Raw genomic sequence first — 22,089 nt, forward strand, 5'->3', positions numbered from 1 at the left:
GAGGCAGAAGCACTCTTCATCATCTGATGATGACTCTTTTAGTTTCTTCTTTTAACTGCCTTGTTTTTAGAAGGTCCAGATTTTGACTCGCATACAACAAATTTAAAACCGCTTTTAGCTAGATTCAGCCTTATTCTTTTCTATTTCTAGTTGCTTTTCTATTTCTAAGAATTGCTCTAGTTGGTAGTCCGCTGTCAGCAATAGCATTGCTGGGTTAGGGTGAGCTGGTGATAGCAGAAGCATAACTGGGCATGCTAGACAGACCAGAGATGCTGCTGGGGCCTGGCAGGGCTCTGAATGGGTCGATCTATGACATAGGATGGCGCAAAACCATTTTCCAGAAATACATTTCAATGTTTTTTTGAGCATGTTCTATGTATTTTTTTTTTGTACTGGGGCAAGTTGTCATATGTGACGACTTGCCCCAAAGTCATTGAGACAACTTGCCCCAAAAGTTGGCTAAATCTCAAGGTTAGCTCAATATAGCACGTCAGCTAAAGTATCAAAAGAAACGTTATTGTCTCCTCTATTTTGTGCAAAATAATAATTTTTTACATTCATACCTAACAAAGTTGTATTGCATAAAATTTAGAGTGGAACATTTTTACTCTTTAAGCCAAAAAATAAGAAAATTGTCTCACCCGCTCCACTTATTTATAACCAGACTGACTTTATTTCTGTCAGACGTCTACAGAAGATCTTATTGAGAATGAACTAAGGTTTAGATGTTGATTTATTGTTTCATTTGAAGTAACCATGTTAGAGATCAGTGTTTGCTTTAGTTGGGCTCTTGACCCTTGATTTCTGTCTTAGTCTTTTCTCTGGCTGTTATTACCGTGTGTTTCTAAAACACATTTGTTGTAACTCAAAAGCCCAGAAGAAATGCCATCAGGTGTTCACCTGTACCTAGGTGTAGGTTGTTATACTTTATATTGGTGATGATAATCATCAATTATTGATCCATACAGAGTCTAATCTTTAATTTCACAAAATTGGTCAGCTCCCGACAGCATCAGGTGTTTTATTCATGGGGAGTAGAATTATTTATTTATTTCAATGAATGTAATGGAGTAGATATCATAATATTTAGGTTATAGTATTATAAATCAGGTTGGTTTGTATTTGTGACGTAATATGTAAATTATATGCGTGCGGCCCGCGAGACTTGCACTTGGAACATAGTGTATCCCACTGGAAAAAAAGGTTGAGAACCACTGAACGGGTTTCTCAAGACAGGTGGTGCATTAGACCAGGCCCTCGTACTTTTAGTCATTATTTTATTTGGGTAGCACACATATTCTGAATGCCTTCGGCAGAATTCAAATGAGCCATTTTAATGTAGATTAACCAAAATTACAGTGAGATTAATCTAGATTAAAAAAATTAGTCTATGCCCACAACTAGTTCTCATATTTTGTAACTTTAATGTAACAAGCTTTGTCTTTTTCATAGGAATATAAGTTTTTAGCTGTAATGCTCAAACAGCTAGGCAAAATAGAAAAAGTTGACAAACAATCATGATAAAATCATGATATTTATAAAAAAATTAAAAAATTAAAAAATTATATCACCCTCCCGAACAAACCAATGCACCCTACACAACCCCCCCATCACCGATCAAAGCCCCCCAGCACATTTCGCCCCTGCTCACCACTGCGAGAGGTTACAATCTTGTCTTTTTGTTGTTTCGAGAAACAATTCTGCGCATTATATTCCTCACAGAAACCTGGATTTCTGCAATGATTCCAGATTCCATCGAGCTTACGGAGTTCTCATTGCACCGCTTGGACAGAACAAAAGCACGTTTAGTTTAGGTTTTTTTTTTTTTTTGTATGTCATGTGCGGGGCTCCATATTCCCATAACCTGCTTGCCTTTAAATACATTTACATGTAGTAATAAATTTAATCGAATAATAAATGTAATAAAATAGAATGCTTTATTAAAAATTTTACTGAGTTTGGTCTTTTTAAAACACGTTTTAATGCATTAAGCCACATTCCTTGTAGTCTAATGGTTTTCTATGGGAGGAAAAAGCTTAACACGGAATTAAACACATTGCATTCTGGGCTCATCTGCTTGTCTGTGAATAGAATGCTTCATTGTTAATGTGTTTACTGAGTTTGGTCTTAAAAAAAAAAAAAAAAAAAAACATTTTAATGCATAAATCTACGTTAAATGTAGAATGTCCCGAATCATTCCAGATGATTGAAAATAATCGGCTCAATAATGGTCACAAAATGGGTATCGGTGAAGATTTAATATATTAATTTAATTTAATAATAGATGATACTTTATAAAGTTTATCTAAATATTTGAACGCAGTGGCTGTGAGACAACTGCACTAAAATAAGAGCACGATGATCATGAAATTGTGTTCGTAACTACAGCAACAGATTACAGGTATGTCCTTTCAGAATCATCACTGGACGATATAAATAAACATTTCTTGATTACTTCACTTTAAAATAATGAGGAGCAGCATATTTTCCTGATATATAGGGGAGGAAAAGTATATGCTTTGTCCACTATTACAGGTGAATGTGTTGCCAAACTGTAATGTGGCCTTCAAAAGAATCTTCTCCTAATTACTGTCTTCATGAAGAACACATTTATCGAGCATCTGATTTAATATCTGTTTCTACATTGTTGCTTCAGATCATTTACAACCATTCATGTCCACAACATACACTAGTTCTTCTTCAACAGGTGAAAATGCTTTAAGACCATTTAAAAGAAATCCCTCAATGACTTTCTTTGTTGCATAACACAGTACTTCATCATCTGATTCTTATTTAACATCTGTTTTTGTTTCAGTCTCTTTACAGCCAGTCACTTCCACAACATTTACTGGTTCTACTTCTACACAGCAAAATCCCCAGTGTTAATTTAACACTCTTGAGTGTGGACTCATATAAACACTGAAGCAGTGTTAAAAGTAACACTGAAGCAGAGTTGAAGTTAATGAGATAATTAAGAAGTTAATTGAGTTATGATTGACCATTATTGAAGACACCTGATGTTAACAAGCAGAATCACCAAACGAGAAAATCACAATTTGTGTGTCACCATTATAGTGGTCAATGTTTGCTTTAGTTGGGATCTTGACCCTTCAGTTATTATCTTTAGATTTTATGTGGCTGTGGTGACTGAATTATATCATACAGACAGACCACAGCAAAGGCAATCATGTGTACAATTGATTGTGATTTGAGCTATTTGTTATAGAGTGACCTGAATGTCTGAGTGTCTTTACTGCATACATAAATTAAGTGAAAAAGAAAAGTAAGCAACCCAGAATTTCTGACATAGTATGACATGTTTTTAATAGTTAGTTCTACGTAAAAAAAGAAATATTTTATTTAGATACACAGACATCAGGAATCAGCGTGAGCATCACAACAACGGTGACCATCAAAAAAGCATGTTGGCATTTTGTATCTAGTTTTGTGATGTTCAGAGTTGGTCTGTTTATCTGAATATGTTGTTTGTCACCGTTGTTGAGATTCATACGCTGATTATTGTTATCTGTGTGTGCCTAAAATTAGAATTACCTAATTAAAAAAAAAATCAGAATCACTTGCAAGAGATACCTACAAAATGTATAGAAAATACAGATTTTTTCATTGTGAAAACAAAGCTGTGACAATCAATAATGGAAGTTTTACTTTGAGAAAAGACTGTAAATGAGTTCAGTGACTCATGTCAAACAACGAGTGCATTAAAGCATAATCATCAACACACGATGATTTTTGCTCTTGGTTTGACAAACAAACTTTAAAAGTAAAAAGTTACAAGCCAAGATCCCAACTAAAGCAAACACTGACCACTATAATGGTGACACACAAATTGTGATTTTCTCGTTTGGTGATTCTGCTTGTTAAAATCAGATGTCCTCAATAATGCTTAATCATAACTCAATTAACTTCTTAATTATCTCATTAACTTCAACTCTGCTTCAGTGTTACTTTTAACACTGCTTCAGTGTTTATATGAGTCCACACTCAGAGTGTTAAATTAACACTGGGGATTTTGCTGTGTACAGGTCAGGATAATTATACTGTAGATGGAATGTGTTTCTTGATGATTGTCTTTATGAAGAACATTATTCATCATCTGGGTGTGATTTTAACATCTGTTTCACTTCGGTATTGTTTCAGCTCCTTTACACACGGTCACTTCCACAACATCTACCAGTCCCACTACTACAGGTGAATGTGTAGCTGAACTGAAATGTGGCTTTCAAGAGAAGCTCCTACTAATACCCGTCTTCAAGATAAACACAATGTTTAAGCAGACTTAAATGCTGAATTTCTGCTTCCACATGTTTTGTTTCATTTCATTTACAACCAGCCACTTCCACAACATCTACTACTTCTACTTCAGCAGGTGACAATAATTGCTGAACACTTTTTTTTTTTTATCAGATTTTTTATTTATTTATTTAGGTTCTTTAAAGACATCCTATTATGCTCTTTTACAAAGTCTTGATTTTGTTTTGGGGGGCATTAGAACATGCTCTAATGCTTAGTGGTTCAAAAACACATTGTTTTTCACATAATTGACATTATTACAATTCCTTTCTCCCCAGCCTGGCTCAAACAGCTTGATTAGATCTTGTCCACCTTCCAAAAAACAAAATGTGTTTGTGACTGGTTAGTTGTCCCAGTAAGCTGTGATTGGCGAACAGTTTAGATGGTGTTTCAGTATTGCCCCACCCCTTGCCAAAGCAGCTGTTAGCATAATGTCAATATCAGCATACCAATTTGAGCCGGATTCATACCCCAAGAATATTGACCAAGAGGATAGATCAGAACCTTTGCATGCACAGATATTGCAAGACATATTGGAGTGGTAGCGTAAATTATTATTGTTATTATTATTATTATTATTATTATTAATATTATTATTTTGGCTAAATAAAATTTTAGATACAAAGTAAACAACCACTTAAAAAACTGCATTTACTATTTACAGGTAAGTGCAATTATAATATGTATTAAATTGCAGAAACAGCATAGAACTTGAACTTTGAAACGTAATAAAACACACAACAACAAATAAAGCAGCATACTTTCAGGCTGTGATGCATATACAGCAGATTTTCCCGACAAAGTGACAACTGGTTCATCTTTCAGTAAAAGCTTTTTCAGTAAAACCAGCACATTTTAAATTTATCCACTTTGGAGAACATTTTAAAAAAGCTCAGTTTTCCTTGACCAAAAATGCTTTATCAGCGTGGACGGAAGGCCAAAATGGAGACAAAAACATGTGTTTTTAAACTAAAACATATTAGTGTGGACAATGCCTAAGTCACTGGACTCAAATAACCTCCTCATTAGAAGAGAGCTCCATGAATAAACTGAGTTCAGATGGACATGGTTTCTTCTCATTATTCTCCACTCTCTACTCTCTGCACACAGGAACATTGGCTATAGTTTGCTCCAATTAAACACCAATTTTTGCTACACCACTACTTGCTGCATTTTTACACACAGACAAAATCGACTACAGAAGTGAGAAGGGTTATTTAATGTAATGATGTTTGCAAAGCAGTCAAGTCTTTCATGCTTTTAAAGGAATATACACTCCTTTTGAACTGCAAACATGGTTGGATATCCTTTGAATGGAACAAACCTTGGAAGTGAAACTAAATGCAAAATGTGCAGAGCTGGGGGTTGTGAGGACCAGGATTATTAACTTCTGTTCTAGACTGAATGTGGCTTCATAGAATTTAATTCCTCTTTATTATTGATTTTTTTTTTTTTTTTTTTTTTTTTTTTTTTTCATGAAGAACATCGTAGTTCATCATCCAATCCAATTTTGTTTCCATCTGGTATTGTTTCAGCTCCTTTACTCACGGTCACTTCCACAACATCTACCAGTCCCACTACTACAGGTAAATGTGCTGTCAAACTGAAATGTGGCCTTCAAAAGAAGCTTTTCCATCTGTTCCTGATTTAACATCTGTTTTCACATTGTTGTTTCAGATAATTTACAACCGTTCACGTCAGCAACATACACTAGTTATACTTCAACCGGTGAAAATAATTTTAGACCTTTAATAAAGAAATCCCTCAATTTCTTTGTTGCATAACACAGTACTTCATCATCTGATTCTGATTTAAAATCTGTTTCCTTCTGTTTTTGTTTCAGTCTCTTTACAGCCAGTCACTTCCACAACATTTAGTAGTTCTACTTCTATAGGTGAGGATAATTATAGATGGAATGTGTTTCTTTTAAAAGGGATTTTATCTTGGTGATATTCCTCATGAACAACACCGTTAATCATCTGAATGTGATTTTAACATCTGTTTCACTTTGGTATTGTTTCAGCTCATTTACACACGGTCACTTCCACAACATCTACCAGTCCCACTACTACAGGTGAATGTGTAGCTGAACTGAAATGTGGCTTTCAAGAGAAGCTCCTACTAATACCTGTCTTCATGATGAACACAGATGTTAAATCAGTCTTAAATGCTGAATTTCTGCTTTCCACATGTTTTGTTTCAGTTCATTTACAACCAGCCACTTCCACAACATCTACTACTTCTACTTCAGCAGGTGAGAATAATTGCTGAACACTTTTTTTTTTATCAGATTTTTTATTTATTTATTTAGGTTCTTTAAAGACATCCTATTATGCTCTTTTACAAAGTCTTGATTTTGTTTTGGGGGGGCATTAGAACATGCTCTAATGCTTAGTGGTTCAAAAACACATTGTTTTTCACATAATTGACATTATTACAATTCCTTTCTCCCCAGCCTGGCTCAAACAGCTTGATTAGATCTTGTCCACCTTCCAAAAAACTAAATGTGTTTGTGACTGGTTAGTTGTCCCAGTAAGCTGTGATTGGCGAACAGTTTAGATGGTGTTCCAGTATTGCCCCACCCCTTGCCAAAGCAGCTATTAGCATAATGTCAATATCAGCATACCAATTTGAGCCGGATTCATACCCCAAGAATATTGACCAAGAGGATAGATCAGAACCTTTGCATGCACAGATATTGCAAGACATATTAGAGTGGTAGCGTAAATTATTAATATTATAAAAATAAAAATAAAAATTGCAAAATAAAATTTTAGATTAAATGTCAACAACCACTTAAAAAACTGCATTAACTATGTACAGGTAAGTGCAATTATAATTATAATAGAACTTACTTTTGGAAATGTAATAAACCACACAAAAACAAATAAAGCAGCATACTTTCAGGCTGTGATGCATATACAGCAGATTGTCCCGACAAAGTGGCAACTTCTTCGTCTTTCAGTAAAAGCTGAAAGAAACCAGCACTTGCATCATCGTTTTCAAATGTATCCACTTTGGAGAGCGTTTTCAAAAAGCTCAGTTTTCCTTGACCAAAAAACGCTGTCTCAGCGTGGACGGAAGGCCAAAATGGAGACAAAAAGATGTGTTTTTAAACTAAAACATATTAGTGTGGACAATGCCTAAGTCACTGGACTCAAATAACCTCCTCATTAGAAGAGTGCTCCATGAATAAACTGAGTTCAGATGGACATGGTTTCTTCTCATTGTTCTCCGCTCTCTACTCTCTGCACACAGGAACATTGGCTATAGTTTGCTCCATTTAAACACCAATTTGTGCTACACCACTACTTGCTGCATTTTTACACACAGACAAAATCGACTACAGAAGTGAGAAGAGTTATTTAATGTAATGATGTTTGCAAAGCAGTCAAGTCTTTCACGCTTTTAAAGGAATATACGCTCCTTTTGAACTGCAAACATGGTTGGATATCCTTTGAATGGAACAAACCTTGGAAGTGAAACTAAATGCAAAATTTGCAGAGCTGGGGGTTGTGAGGACCAGGATTATTAACTTCTGTTCTAGACTGAATGTGGTTTCATAAAATTTAATTCCTCTTTATTATTGATTTTTTTTTTTTTTTTTTTTTTTTCATGAAGAACATCGTAGTTCATCATCCAATCCAATTTTGTTTCCATCTGGTATTGTTTCAGCTCCTTTACTCACGGTCACTTCCACAACATCTACCAGTCCCACTACTACAGGTAAATGTGCTGTCAAACTGAAATGTGGCCTTCAAAAGAAGCTTTTCCATCTGTTCCTGATTTAACATCTGTTTTCACATTGTTGTTTCAGATAATTTACAACCGTTCACGTCAGCAACATACACTAGTTACACTTCAACTGGTGAAAATAATTTTAGACCTTTAAAAAAGAAATCCCTCAATTTCTTTGTTGCATAACACAGTACTTCATCATCTGATTCTGATTTAAAATCTGTTTCCTTCTGTTTTTGTTTCAGTCTCTTTACAGCCAGTCACTTCCACAACATTTAGTAGTTCTACTTCTACAGGTGAGGATAATTATAGATGGAATGTGTTTCTTTTAAAAGGGATTTTATCTTGGTGATTTTCTTCATGAACAACACCGTTCATCATCTGGATGTGATTTTAACATCTGTTTCACTTTGGTATTGTTTCAGCTCCTTTACACACAGTCACTTCCCCAACATCTACCAGTCCCACTATTACAGGTGAATGTGTAGCTGAACTGAAATGTGGCCTTCAAGAGAAGCTCCTACTAATACCTGTCTTCATGATGAACACAGATGTTAAATCAGTCTTAAATGCTGAATTTCTGCTTTCCACATGTTTTGTTTCAGTTCATTTACAACCAGCCACTTCCACAACATCTACTACTTCTACTTCAGCAGGTGAGAATAATTGCTGAACACTTTTTTTTTTTTTTTATCAGATTATTTATTTATTTATTTAGGTTCTTTAAAGACATCCTATTATGCTCTTTTACAAAGTCTTGATTTTGTTTTGGGGGGCATTAGAACATGCTCTAATGCTTAGTGGTTCAAAAACACATTGTTTTTCACATAATTGACATTATTACAATTCCTTTCTCCCCAGCCTGGCTCAAACAGCTTGATTAGATCTTGTCCACCTTCCAAAAAACTAAATGTGTTTGTGACTGGTTAGTTGTCCCAGTAAGCTGTGATTGGCGAACAGTTTAGATGGTGTTCCAGTATTGCCCCACCCCTTGCCAAAGCAGCTGTTAGCATAATGTCAATATCAGCATACCAATTTGAGCCGGATTCATACCCCAAGAATATTGACCAAGAGGATAGATCAGAACCTTTGCATGCACAGATATTGCAAGACATATTAGAGTGGTAGCGTAAATTATTAATATTATAAAAATAAAAATAAAAATTGCAAAATAAAATTTTAGATTAAATGTCAACAACCACTTAAAAAACTGCATTAACTATGTACAGGTAAGTGCAATTATAATTATAATAGAACTTACTTTTGGAAATGTAATAAACCACACAAAAACAAATAAAGCAGCATACTTTCAGGCTGTGATGCATATACAGCAGATTGTCCCGACAAAGTGGCAACTTCTTCGTCTTTCAGTAAAAGCTGAAAGAAACCAGCACTTGCATCATCGTTTTCAAATGTATCCACTTTGGAGAGCGTTTTCAAAAAGCTCAGTTTTCCTTGACCAAAAAACGCTGTCTCAGCGTGGACGGAAGGCCAAAATGGAGACAAAAAGATGTGTTTTTAAACTAAAACATATTAGTGTGGACAATGCCTAAGTCACTGGACTCAAATAACCTCCTCATTAGAAGAGTGCTCCATGAATAAACTGAGTTCAGATGGACATGGTTTCTTCTCATTGTTCTCCGCTCTCTACTCTCTGCACACAGGAACATTGGCTATAGTTTGCTCCATTTAAACACCAATTTGTGCTACACCACTACTTGCTGCATTTTTACACACAGACAAAATCGACTACAGAAGTGAGAAGAGTTATTTAATGTAATGATGTTTGCAAAGCAGTCAAGTCTTTCACGCTTTTAAAGGAATATACGCTCCTTTTGAACTGCAAACATGGTTGGATATCCTTTGAATGGAACAAACCTTGGAAGTGAAACTAAATGCAAAATTTGCAGAGCTGGGGGTTGTGAGGACCAGGATTATTAACTTCTGTTCTAGACTGAATGTGGTTTCATAAAATTTAATTCCTCTTTATTATTGATTTTTTTTTTTTTTTTTTTTTTTTTTTCATGAAGAACATCGTAGTTCATCATCCAATCCAATTTTGTTTCCATCTGGTATTGTTTCAGCTCCTTTACTCACGGTCACTTCCACAACATCTACCAGTCCCACTACTACAGGTAAATGTGCTGTCAAACTGAAATGTGGCCTTCAAAAGAAGCTTTTCCATCTGTTCCTGATTTAACATCTGTTTTCACATTGTTGTTTCAGATAATTTACAACCGTTCACGTCAGCAACATACACTAGTTACACTTCAACTGGTGAAAATAATTTTAGACCTTTAAAAAAGAAATCCCTCAATTTCTTTGTTGCATAACACAGTACTTCATCATCTGATTCTGATTTAAAATCTGTTTCCTTCTGTTTTTGTTTCAGTCTCTTTACAGCCAGTCACTTCCACAACATTTAGTAGTTCTACTTCTACAGGTGAGGATAATTATAGATGGAATGTGTTTCTTTTAAAAGGGATTTTATCTTGGTGATTTTCTTCATGAACAACACCGTTCATCATCTGGATGTGATTTTAACATCTGTTTCACTTTGGTATTGTTTCAGCTCCTTTGCACACAGTCACTTCCACAACATCTACCAGTCCCACTATTACAGGTGAATGTGTAGCTGAACTGAAATGTGGCTTTCAAGAGAAGCTCCTACTAATACCTGTCTTCATGATGAACACAGATGTTAAATCAGTCTTAAATGCTGAATTTCTGCTTTCCACATGTTTTGTTTCAGTTCATTTACAACCAGCCACTTCCACAACATCTACTACTTCTACTTCAGCAGGTGAGAATAATTGCTGAACACTTTTTTTTAGTCAGATTATTTATTTATTTATTTAGGTTCTTTAAAGACATCCTATTATGCTCTTTTACAAAGTCTTGATTTTGTTTTGGGGGGCATTAGAACATGCTATAATGCTTAGTGGTTCAAAAACACATTGTTTTTCACATAATTGACATTATTACAATTCCTTTCTCCCCAGCCTGGCTCAAACAGCTTGATTAGATCTTGTCCACCTTCCAAAAAACGAAATGTGTTTGTGACTGGTTAGTTGTCCCAGTAAGCTGTGATTGGCGAACAGTTTAGATGGTGTTCCAGTATTGCCCCACCCCTTGCCAAAGCAGCTGTTAGCATAATGTCAATATCAGCATACCAATTTGAGCCGGATTCATACCCTGAGAATACTGACCAAGAGGATAGATCAGAACCTTTGCATGCACAGATATTGCAAGACATATTAGAGTGGTAGCGTAAATCATTAATATTATAAAAAAAAAATAAAAAAAATTGCAAAATAAAATTTTAGATAAAATGTCAACAACCACTTAAAAAACTGCATTAACTATGTACAGGTAAGTGCAATTATAATTATAATAGAACTTACTTTTTGAAATGTAATAAACCACACAAAAACAAATAAAGCAGCATACTTTCAGGCTGTGATGCATATACAGCAGATTGTCCCGACAAAGTGGCAACTTCTTCGTCTTTCAGTAAAAGCTGAAAGAAACCAGCACTTGCATCATCGTTTTCAAATGTATCCACTTTGGAGAGCATTTTCAAAAAGCTCAGTTTTCCTTGACCAAAAAACGCTGTCTCAGCGTGGACGGAAGGCCAAAATGGAGACAAAAAGATGTGTTTTTAAACTAAAACATATTAGTGTGGACAAGGCCTAAGTCACTGGACTCAAATAACCTCCTCATTAGAAGAGAGCTCCATGAATAAACTGTGTTCAGATGGATGGTTTCTTCTCATTGTTCTCCGTTCTCTACTCTCTGCACACAGGAACATTGGCTATAGTTTGCTCCATTTAAACACCAATTTGTGCTACCCCACTACCTGCTGCATCTTTACACACAGACAAAAAAAGAAATCCCTCAATTTCTTTGTTGCATAACTCATTTGATTCTGATTTAAAATCTGTTTCCTTCTGTTTTTGTTTCAGTCTCTTTACAGCCAGTCACTTCCACAACATTTAGTAGTTCTACTTCTACAGGTGAGGATAATTATAGATGGAATGTGTTTCTTTTAAAAGGGATTTTATCTTGATGATTTTCCTGAACAACACCGTTCATCATCTGGATGTGATTTTAACATCTGTTTCCATCTGGTACTGTTTCAGCTCCTTTACACACGGTCACTTCCACAACATCTACCAGTCCCACTACTACAGGTGAATGTGTAGCTGAACTGGAATGTGGCCTTCCCAAGAAACTCCTAATCTGAGTCTGATATAACACCTTTCTATGTGTTGTGTTTCAGTTCCTTTACCGCAAATCACGTCCACAGCATTTACAGGTCATACTTCTACAGGTTAGTATGATGCTGGACTTCCTTTCATCCAAGTTTTAGTGCTGATTTCTGCCTCATAATGTTAACAGTCACTAGCACATAAGGGAGAGTGGTACACAACCTAACAACTCCTTAGATTAAAACTTTTTCAAAACTGAGATGAAAATGTTACTTTTCATCTCTTAAATTTTTAAGATATTTTTTAATTTTGGTGCACATTTTTCTCTATATAGTGTTGATATGACCAGAGGTTAAATACTGTAAATTGTTATCCTAGTATGTCTGGAAATATTTAAACCATGTGTGTTACCATTAACTCATCATTTGTTTGTGCCCCGCACTCCCCTATTCATTTAATTTTTACAAATGAGTTAAATTTGATGTTGTTTTTTTTTGTTTTTTGTTTTCTCTTCATGTTACATATAATATTACTCTCCTTACTTAAATGAATGTACTCTGATTGTGTGCTTTGCCCATTTTTAATGGCCCTGTTACAAAGTTAAGCCCTATTTGCACAGGATTTGTATTACTTGGTGATCTCTGGTCATTTGTAATAATTTTGGAGGTTGTCTGTAATCTTAATCCTGTGCCAATTGGCCAGAAAAAAATCCCCTGCAAATTACCTACCATATTTCACTGAACACCGAGATCCTGTGATAATATTAGTCCCATGCAAATCAGCATCTGTGTGATTTGGCCATGATCTTGCTGGATCGTATATAATTTGTTCAATGTTTTTGTGTCCTGTGTGCCTTATCCATTCTTCACAAAAATGGATATGGCACACAGGTGGAGTGTTTTGATAGTGTTTTGGGTGCTGGATCATATCGCTATACACCAAACTACAATTTGAAGAAAGAGAAGCTGAAAAGAAGCAAAAGAGCAAAAGAGCAAAAGAAAAAGAATGATGACATGTATAACAGCATGCATTAAGGAACATTCTCCTATTTAAGATATAATGTTACAGTACACAAAGTCTTGGCATCATATGTAGTTGATAAGTCGGTAAATTCATGTAGAATCACAGGCTTTGTTTATCCCTTGTGAATGCACCACACAACATTATGTGTGTGTGTGTGTGTGGTGGGGAAATCACACAATGTCCTCAGATAATGCTGATCCCATGCGAACTGGGAATTAGTCTCATCTACAGTATTAAGATTTTTTTTTTTTTAATGGAATTAGCTATGCTTGTATATATTATCATGCTTTAAGATAAAGTGTTTCATAAATATTACGTATGGTTTCATATTTTATCTGATTTCAGAAGCTTTCCGATTGAAGTTTGGTGTCTTTTATCTCAATGAGACATTATTATTTTTTGCACATTTTAGAAAAGACACATAAATAAATACATAACCTACTTATATCACTGACTGTAAAAGTTTGTTCCATTTTGTAGTGTAAGATCCCCTATAGTAAAGAAGACCCACTGGCCCAACAACGTAATCCAACAATGCGTGTAGGTCTTTTACTTAATTTATCAGTATTTAGTTTAAATTTTATTAGCTCGGTTTAATTTTAAATGTTCAGTGATCATTAAATATAGGCTGTATTCCTAAGAACTGATCACAAATATTGTTTTTGTATTTATCTAGATATTTGAATAATCAAATGTCCCATGTTACCCAATGTCGCATTTGAGTTGCGTGGATCTCATGATCACAAATTTCCCAGTCCGATTTTAGTCGGAGGGTGTAGGTTGACTAATGACCTCTTGATCAAAAGTGTAGCTTATTTGGTCTTGTCCCATTCAACTTAAATCAGTGACAGACAGAAATCAAAAGGTCTCCAATTATATGCCTACTACTCCATTCATCCAAGAGCCTTCAGTTTGCTTTAATTCTGGCCATACATTTGAGGTAACACTTGTAATTTACAGGTCCTTCTCAAAAAATTAGCATACTGTGATAGAAGTTAATTTTTTTCCATAATGTAATGATAAAAATTAAACTTTCATATATTTTTGATCCATTGCACACCAACTGAAATATTTCAGGTCTTTTATTGTTTTAATACTGATGATTTTGGCATACAGCTCATGAAAACCCAAAATTCCTATCTCAAAAAATTAGGTAAACATGCATCATGTCAATTACAGAATTAAACAATTATAAGCCAAATCAGAAAGGATTATGCATATGTGAATCACATCGTATCCGCATGGCAATTCTATGCTCCTGTACATGGATCACTGCAGCTATTGGGCTAAATGTTCCATGTACCAAAGACTTAAACTACTTCAGTCTGTGTGCATTGAATTTATTTAATACACAAGTTTCACAATTTGAGTTGAATTACTGAAATAAATGAAGTTTTCGACGACATTATAATCGTGTGATTCATGAAACACTCATATGCCAACAATCCCATCATACGAATAATCATGCATTGATTGATGTGGCAGCTAAAACTAACATAATTTGAATATCATGCCCCTAAAAACACCCCGGTTTCTAAGCCTTGCCCCTAGAGTTTATGACATGGAGAAATGTGACCAGGCCAAAAAGAGGAAATAATCTCATGAAAAAGAAATTGATCTTACTACAGAAACACCCACTTAAAAATTGAACTTAAATAGTTTAAGTATATTAATACTGCAAAATACAGTACAGAAGTTATTAAAAGTTCAAATTAAGGAGAGGAAGGAGTATTTGAAGTTAAAAATGGAACAAAAATTAAAACAAAATAATGTGAGAAAGGCATGGAATGAATTAAACAGGATGTATTGTAATGGAAATAGAGTACAGGGATATTCTGCCTCTGGTGGTCAAATGGGGATGGATGAAATTAACATATATGTTGGAATAGATTTAATGGAGGATCTAGTGTTTTAAAATTTCCCCTCTGGATGGTATATGGCTGAACTCCTATTTAGACCCCCCTTCAGTTTTAAGTTTGCCGTATTGATGGATCAAGTAAGAATTAGGTTAAGGAGAATTAAAAAGAAGAAATCTGTTGGCCCTGATGGCATCAGTGCTGGAGTTCTTCAAAGCTGTGCTGATCAAATCTACTGGGTGATTTATTATTTTAATTTGTGCTTGCGCTTGGAAAGGGTACCCGTATTATGGAAGAAATCCATAAAATGTCAAATGTGTAGTACCAGTCCTTAGGAAAATTAAACCCACTTCTAGTGCATTCAACACTATCCAGCCAGCATTACTCGAGAATAAGTAAGAAAATACTGTATTACACCAGATAAATGAGACGAGTCTAAATAAATAAAGTGATTCATTTTAGAGTTAACCTGTTCAACTCCTAACATTGTGAATGGCTAACGCAAATTTGTTTTCATCTTCTTCAAAAATGAAGGGCATTTTCTCAGTATCACTGAGTTCAGTACATGATGGAATCAGTGCTTTAAATCTGGGGACAAATGTTCCCCTCACATTGTGATATTAAAGCTGCGGTAGGGAACTTATGACACTCTAGCGGTTAATAAACAGAACTGCTTGCGTATTGCGGAAGAACATCGTAGCCGGAACTACTTCTCTCTGTTTATGTCTGAAGAATCACAAAGGTACTGGGTTACTCCGCCGCGGTATCCCCGAAGCAATCTAAAATAGTCCGAATATAAACACTTATTATAGGTGCACCCTAGTGTTTCAGGACAAGCTAAAAACACGGTTTGGAAAATGGATTCATGGTGTACTCGCTTATTATATACATTTTTCTACATTTTGAACACAAACAAAGTTACGGACCGCAGCTCTGATTGGTTGTTTTTTACTGGGAGCGATGGAGTTTCTGCAAATGGCAATAGCAGCACTGGGAGGAGCCAGAGGAGCTTGATTTATTCACAGATTATCTGTCTCATATTCTACTTTCAGGACATAATGACAGGTTTAATAAATATGTAAAAAATATTTTTTTTTACAAAAGTTCCCTACAGCACCTTTAAGGACAAATCAGCAGAAAGTGTTTCTCGTCCTCTATTTGTTGTAGATCAACGAGTCTACAGATCCTATGCTATTGCTCTGTATATGTCTGTCTGTATTCTTTCTATTATTTCTATTTCTAAATAATGGTTACTTTATATGTATTTGGAGAGGATTCTACTTTCTTTTTAAATGGTTTTATGAATAATTGGCAAATTTAGTGGTTCCGTTTTGGGTTGAACAGCATTGGAGTTTATTTTGAAGGTCAAAATGGTTTTTATTGAGTCATCATATTTTAAACCACCAAAATTGATATTTAGTATTTTGGAACATCTAACACCAGTCCTTAGTGGGCTTGCAAAAACATGTAAATAATCTTGTTTTTATTTAGGACTTCCTTTCTGTTTTTGTTTTTCTCATAAAAGCAATATCTCTGTCTTATCCAAATTTAAAATGAGAAAACTATTGAAATATATAGTTGAGTGTCATCATGAATTCATGAAGACTATTGCCATTGCAGGTCTGATCAACATGCCGCTAGAAGAATGCAGGGTAAGTTGTTTCGGGTGTTAATTTCTGAAATTGTAATTGGAGGGTTGGATTCATATTAATCAATTGAAACAACAGCACAATAAAACCGTATAATGTGTACTGTTTTGTATTTTTGTTATTGTTGGTTCTTTGCATATACTTTGTAGACACAATTCATTTTTAAAACCGTTATCAAAAACACAAAATACTCCATAGTCCACTTTCAAATTAATTTATAAAGCTAATTTGTGATTTCAGACCACAGGGCGGTGTAAAGATCTTCTTGACAATATAGAGAACATGACGGCAGAAGTGCTTCCATTGACAGTAAGAAAATATGACAACATAATCACTATTTGTCACTCAAAGAAATTATCATGCAGCAAAGCTTTACAAATAATCCTGTTTATATGATCACTAAAATAGAATGTGACCAGCATTTTGAATGTGGTCCTCAAAACTTCAGGCATGATTTCGGAGTCATCATCAGCTGACAAACTGATTTCAGATGGAAACCGTTTTTTAAAAGCCAGTGAGAAACTTGTGTCCATGCTCGTAAAACCAACAAACACAAGTGACTATGTCAATTTTACTCTTGACACTTTGGGTAAGTAAAAAGATAAATATGAATAAACAGTGAAATTACTGACTTAATGTGATTAAGTCTAGAAACACTTTTAAATATTTTTTTTTCAGATGACCTTATTGTTAATTCATTTTCATTCACACATCTGTACTTTTTAATCAGAGGTAGAAATCTTCATGGTTGGACAACAGGTAACCCTAGAGAAAATCCCTAGACTTAACACAACAAATTCTTCTGTGGACATCGATCTCATTGGGATTGCCAAGAACAACATTGAAACAAGTATGTATATATATATATACATATATATATATACAACTAAATCACATTTACTTGAGGTTATTTAATGTTTAGTTGAATTTAAGTTTTTATATGAAATGGTATTTATGTGTTTCTGTAACTCAGGATCAGCTGCTGTGGCTTTCATGAGCTATGTCACGATGGAGAATCTACTGAAGCCAGACTTCTTCAACACACCAGAAGACATGTTTAAAACCATGATGTCCACTGTGATCTCAGTTACTCTTCCCAAAACCAACTACACTAAACTCACCAAACCAGTCAACTTCACCTTCAGACACATCAGAGTGAGATACTGAAATGTGTTTGTCCAACTTGAGAAATAATGAAAAATCTGAAAATACTTATTCAATATTTATAAGCTTTTATGATATATTATGTTCCTTCTTTATTTTGCAGGAATTTGATCCCAGTGGTTCTCTGTCCTGTGTTTACTGGAATATCAGCGAGTGGATTGTAGATGGATGTTCTGTTTTAGAGACCAACAGCAGCTACACTGTGTGTTCCTGTGATCATCTGTCCACATTCGCTATCATCATGCAAACCAGCCGCCAACCAGAGGTACTTAACATTTCTAGTGAACTAGTGAACACTGAAGAACAGCACAGATTTGGCACTCATGAACTCTGACATGTTTTCACAGAGTGACCCACTGCTGGAGCTGTTGAATTTGGTGTGTGTGATCGTGGGGCTGGTGTTCTTCACTTTAGCCCTGTTGACCTTTGCCCTTTGTCAGTGGAGCCCTGGAGTGAATAACGTGGCTCGAATCAACATCTGCATCAGTCTTCTGCTGGCTCATCTTCTGTTCCTGCTCACACAGCAGTTCTTGAATCTCATACAGCGTCAGAAGGTGAGAATGATGAAGGAGCCCTACAGCTCAACACAGCCTCACTGAAAATCATCATAACCCTTTCTCTTGATCTCCAGGTGCTGTGTACCGTGATCTCAGGCCTTCTGCACTTCCTCTTTCTCTCCGGCTTTGTGTGGATGTTCATTGAAGCTGTGCTGCTCTTCATCTGTGTGAAGAACCTATCACAGATCAGCTCCATTAATAGAAAGGTTCTTAGCACTGGATTCCTGTGTGTGATTGGATATTTGGTTGCTCTGGCTGTGGTGGCTGTGTCTGTTGTGGTGGATCCAAATGGATATGGAAGTGAAAAGTGAGTTTAAATTGAGTGACTCATTGCTCATCATCTTTACCCATGTTTGTTTGTTGATTATTTTATGTATCTCCCCCCAAATAGGTGCTGGATGAAAATAGATAAAGGCTTCATTTCAAGATTTCTGGGACCTGTTTGCATGATACTAATGGTAAAAGCATTGCTAATGAGTTTGTATTAGATATAAAACAATAAAATTATATATGTGTGTGAAGAGTGCATTCAGAAATTATTCAGACCCTCTTCACTTTTTTCAATTTTGCTATGCTGCAGCCTGATTCTACATTTGTTTAAATATTTTTTTTCTCATTAACTGTGCACTCCATACCTCATAATGAAAGAATTTAAGAAATGTCTTTTAATTTCTTAAAAAGAAAAAACTGAAATGTCACATTTACATAAGTATTCATACCCTGTACTTAGTTGAAGCACCTTTGGCACCAATTACAGCCTTGCGTCTTCTTGGGTATGACACAACCAGCTTTACACACCTGGATTGGGGGATTTTCTGCCATTTCTTTTTTGCAAATCTTCTCAAGCTTGGTCAGCTTGGATGGGGACCTTTATGGACAGCCATTTTTTAGGTATCTTCAGAGATGTTCGATAGGGTTCGAGTCAGGGCTATGGATGGGCCACTCCAAGACATTCACCGAGTTGTTCCTAAGCCTCTCCTGTGTTGCCATTGGCTGTGTGCTTAAGGTCATTGTCATGTTGGAAGGTGAGGCTTCAGCCCAGTCTGAGGTCCTGAACATTGTGGAACAGGTTCAATGAAGATATCTCTGTACTTTGCTTCATTCAGCTTTCCCTCAACCCTGACCAGTCTCCCAGTCCCTGCCACTGAAAAACTCCCCCACAGTATGAGGATGTTAACAGCATGCTTTACTTTTGGGATGGTACTCTGCAGGTGATAAGCAAATAAGTCCAGAGTGTGCAAGTACCTCTTCGTTCTTTAGGTTGGTGTCATTGTCATTGACGCAAGTTGTTTTCAGATGATGCTTAGAATTGAGGTTCATCAGACCAGATTATCTTCTCAGAGTCTGAGGGTCCTTTAGATGTTGTTGGGTTTTTTTTTTTTCTTTTTTTTTTTTTTTTTTTTTTTTTGTACGAAGTCCAAGTCTGTTTTCATATCTCTTCAGTGAGTAGAGGATTGAGTTTGGCCACTGTCATAAAGCCCAGATCGGTGAAGTGTTGCAGTGATGTTTGTTCTTCTGTAGGTTTCTCTCATCTACATATGATCATGGAGCTCAACTATAGTGACCATCCGATAAAACAGAGAAACAAATAGAGACATCATTAGTGTAGCTGCTGTTCCAACAAAGTAAAATTAATTATTTTAACCCAAGCTAAAGAATAAGAATGCACGTTTGATCAGATACGACTGCAGTCACAAAATAACATTTGGACTACCTGTAGCTTGTTTATTGATGAAGCAGGACAACCACCTAGAAGTGCATTACAATAGTCCAGTCTAGAGGTCATGAATGCATGAACTAGCTTTTCTTTTCTTTTTTTGCATCAGAAACAGGTAACAGGTTTCGCAGCTTGGCAATGTTTCTGAATCATCAGTGCTACAGAAATTATTTTGTAACCTTCCCCAGATCTATGGCTGGATACGATCCTGTCTCTGAGCTCTGCAGGCAGTTCCTTTGACCTCATGGCTTGATTCTCGCTCTGATATGCATTGTCAGGTGTGAGTCATTTTATAGAGAGGTGTGTGCCTTACAAATCATGTAAAATCAATTTCAATTACCACAGGTTGACTCCAATCAAGGTGTAGAAACATCTAAACAAATCATCAAGAGAAATGGGAGGCACCTGAGCTAAATTTCAAGTGTTGTTGCAAAGGGTCTGAACACTTATGTAAATGTGATATTTGATTGTTTTCTCTCTTTAATAAACTTACAAACATTCCTAAAATTCTGTTTTATCTTTGTCATTATGCTGTACGGAGTGTAGATTCATTAGAAAACAAATGAAACAATTGTAATATCAGGCTGCAACATAGCAACATTTATGTAATTTCTGAATGTACTCTGTGTGTGTGTCTGTGTCTTTCTGTGTGTGTGTGTGTGTGTGTGTGTACGTATGTATGTATGTATGTATGTATGTGTATATATATATATATATATATATATATATATATATATATACACTGTATGTCCTATACATATTATTATTTTTATATATATTTTTTGCTCTGCAGTCAAACATGATTCTCTTCATCAAAATCATCATCAGTTTAAACTCAACTCTAAAAAATCTCAATGCCGAAGTCTCACAGATGAAACAAACCAAGTAACAAACATTTATGATTTAATAACTCTATAAAAATAACATACAGAAAATGAGGACATTAACTTTCTCTGTTTCTCTGCAGGGTTATGGTGTTTAAAACACTGGGGCAGTTTGTGGTTCTTGGTTGCTCCTGGATTCTGGGTTTCTTCACTAATTGCAATAAGGTGTTGGAGATCCTCTTCCTAATCTTGAACTCCCAGCAGGGAACCTTCATCTTCCTGATCTACTGTGTCCTCAATAATAAGGTTAGACATGTTTCCATCCTACTTAATAATAAATCATTTCATTTGTACCACAGACAGTAAATGAAAGAAAAGTAAAGCAGCAGTATTTACTTCTCAAAATTAAAATCTAGTCGTTAAAAAAACCTTTCTGTTTACCTTTTTAATGTAAAAAAAAAAAAGTTCCAGTTGCTAATGTAACCAAATGAATGAAATTGCATGAAACATCCTTTGGGAGAAATTCTGTTTCCTCTGAAAACTGAAACCTGATTTGTTAAAGTTCATGTAGCTGCACATAAACATGGCATTTCTGCCCAGTAAAATGGGTGGGGCCAACTGCATATATAAAGCTGGCACTGCGTGTCATTTCAGAATCTTTCGACTGATGACCAACTGCATTGACTTGCTTGCAGCTTCATAGTATTGTAGACAATTTTCCCGTACTCATTCATATTATCTCAGGAATCCAAGGTTACATTGTAACCAAAGCATTCCATCTCAGAATGCTCTCTCACATTGTGTGAACAACATTTTGGGGAACAATTTCCAATAGCACTGTGCTTAAGAATGGGTGAATGAGAGAGTGCTCCATGAGCCGAGCTCCAGGGAGCCTGATATGAGAGTCCTAATGGAAGTATGAGCACAACAGGCCTGGAATCAGTCAGGCCCTCTACAAAAATATCCTTGACCACTAGCAGGGACACAGGATGACTAGCTGGACAAAATCCACGCCTGAAGGGCAGGGACCTCTGGGTTA

The 22,089-nt window shown here is 35.6% G+C and overlaps 1 protein-coding gene across 1 annotated transcript in view; it reads left to right on the top strand.

Annotated features, from left to right (window-relative positions):
- The window catches only part of LOC127948418 (adhesion G protein-coupled receptor E3-like), a 52,482-nt gene that overhangs the window by 29,234 nt on the left and 1,159 nt on the right, over positions 1–22,089 (top strand). Inside the window, exons 4-29 of the mRNA XM_052544852.1 lie at positions 4,159–4,209; positions 6,515–6,565; positions 7,987–8,037; positions 8,129–8,179; positions 8,295–8,345; positions 8,475–8,525; positions 8,655–8,705; positions 10,134–10,184; positions 10,276–10,326; positions 10,442–10,492; positions 10,622–10,672; positions 10,802–10,852; positions 12,015–12,065; positions 12,192–12,242; positions 12,332–12,382; positions 16,760–16,791; positions 17,029–17,097; positions 17,197–17,377; positions 17,519–17,638; positions 17,762–17,943; positions 18,056–18,217; positions 18,300–18,506; positions 18,584–18,816; positions 18,901–18,967; positions 21,020–21,111; positions 21,194–21,356. Of these exons, the coding sequence (XP_052400812.1) occupies positions 4,159–4,209; positions 6,515–6,565; positions 7,987–8,037; positions 8,129–8,179; positions 8,295–8,345; positions 8,475–8,525; positions 8,655–8,705; positions 10,134–10,184; positions 10,276–10,326; positions 10,442–10,492; positions 10,622–10,672; positions 10,802–10,852; positions 12,015–12,065; positions 12,192–12,242; positions 12,332–12,382; positions 16,760–16,791; positions 17,029–17,097; positions 17,197–17,377; positions 17,519–17,638; positions 17,762–17,943; positions 18,056–18,217; positions 18,300–18,506; positions 18,584–18,816; positions 18,901–18,967; positions 21,020–21,111; positions 21,194–21,356 (2,273 nt within the window). The remainder of the gene's footprint in view (positions 1–4,158; positions 4,210–6,514; positions 6,566–7,986; positions 8,038–8,128; positions 8,180–8,294; positions 8,346–8,474; positions 8,526–8,654; positions 8,706–10,133; positions 10,185–10,275; positions 10,327–10,441; positions 10,493–10,621; positions 10,673–10,801; positions 10,853–12,014; positions 12,066–12,191; positions 12,243–12,331; positions 12,383–16,759; positions 16,792–17,028; positions 17,098–17,196; positions 17,378–17,518; positions 17,639–17,761; positions 17,944–18,055; positions 18,218–18,299; positions 18,507–18,583; positions 18,817–18,900; positions 18,968–21,019; positions 21,112–21,193; positions 21,357–22,089) is intronic.

The sequence above is a fragment of the Carassius gibelio genome, chromosome B1, assembly GCF_023724105.1.
Source record: "Carassius gibelio isolate Cgi1373 ecotype wild population from Czech Republic chromosome B1, carGib1.2-hapl.c, whole genome shotgun sequence".
Classification (NCBI taxonomy): Eukaryota; Metazoa; Chordata; class Actinopteri; order Cypriniformes; family Cyprinidae; genus Carassius; species Carassius gibelio.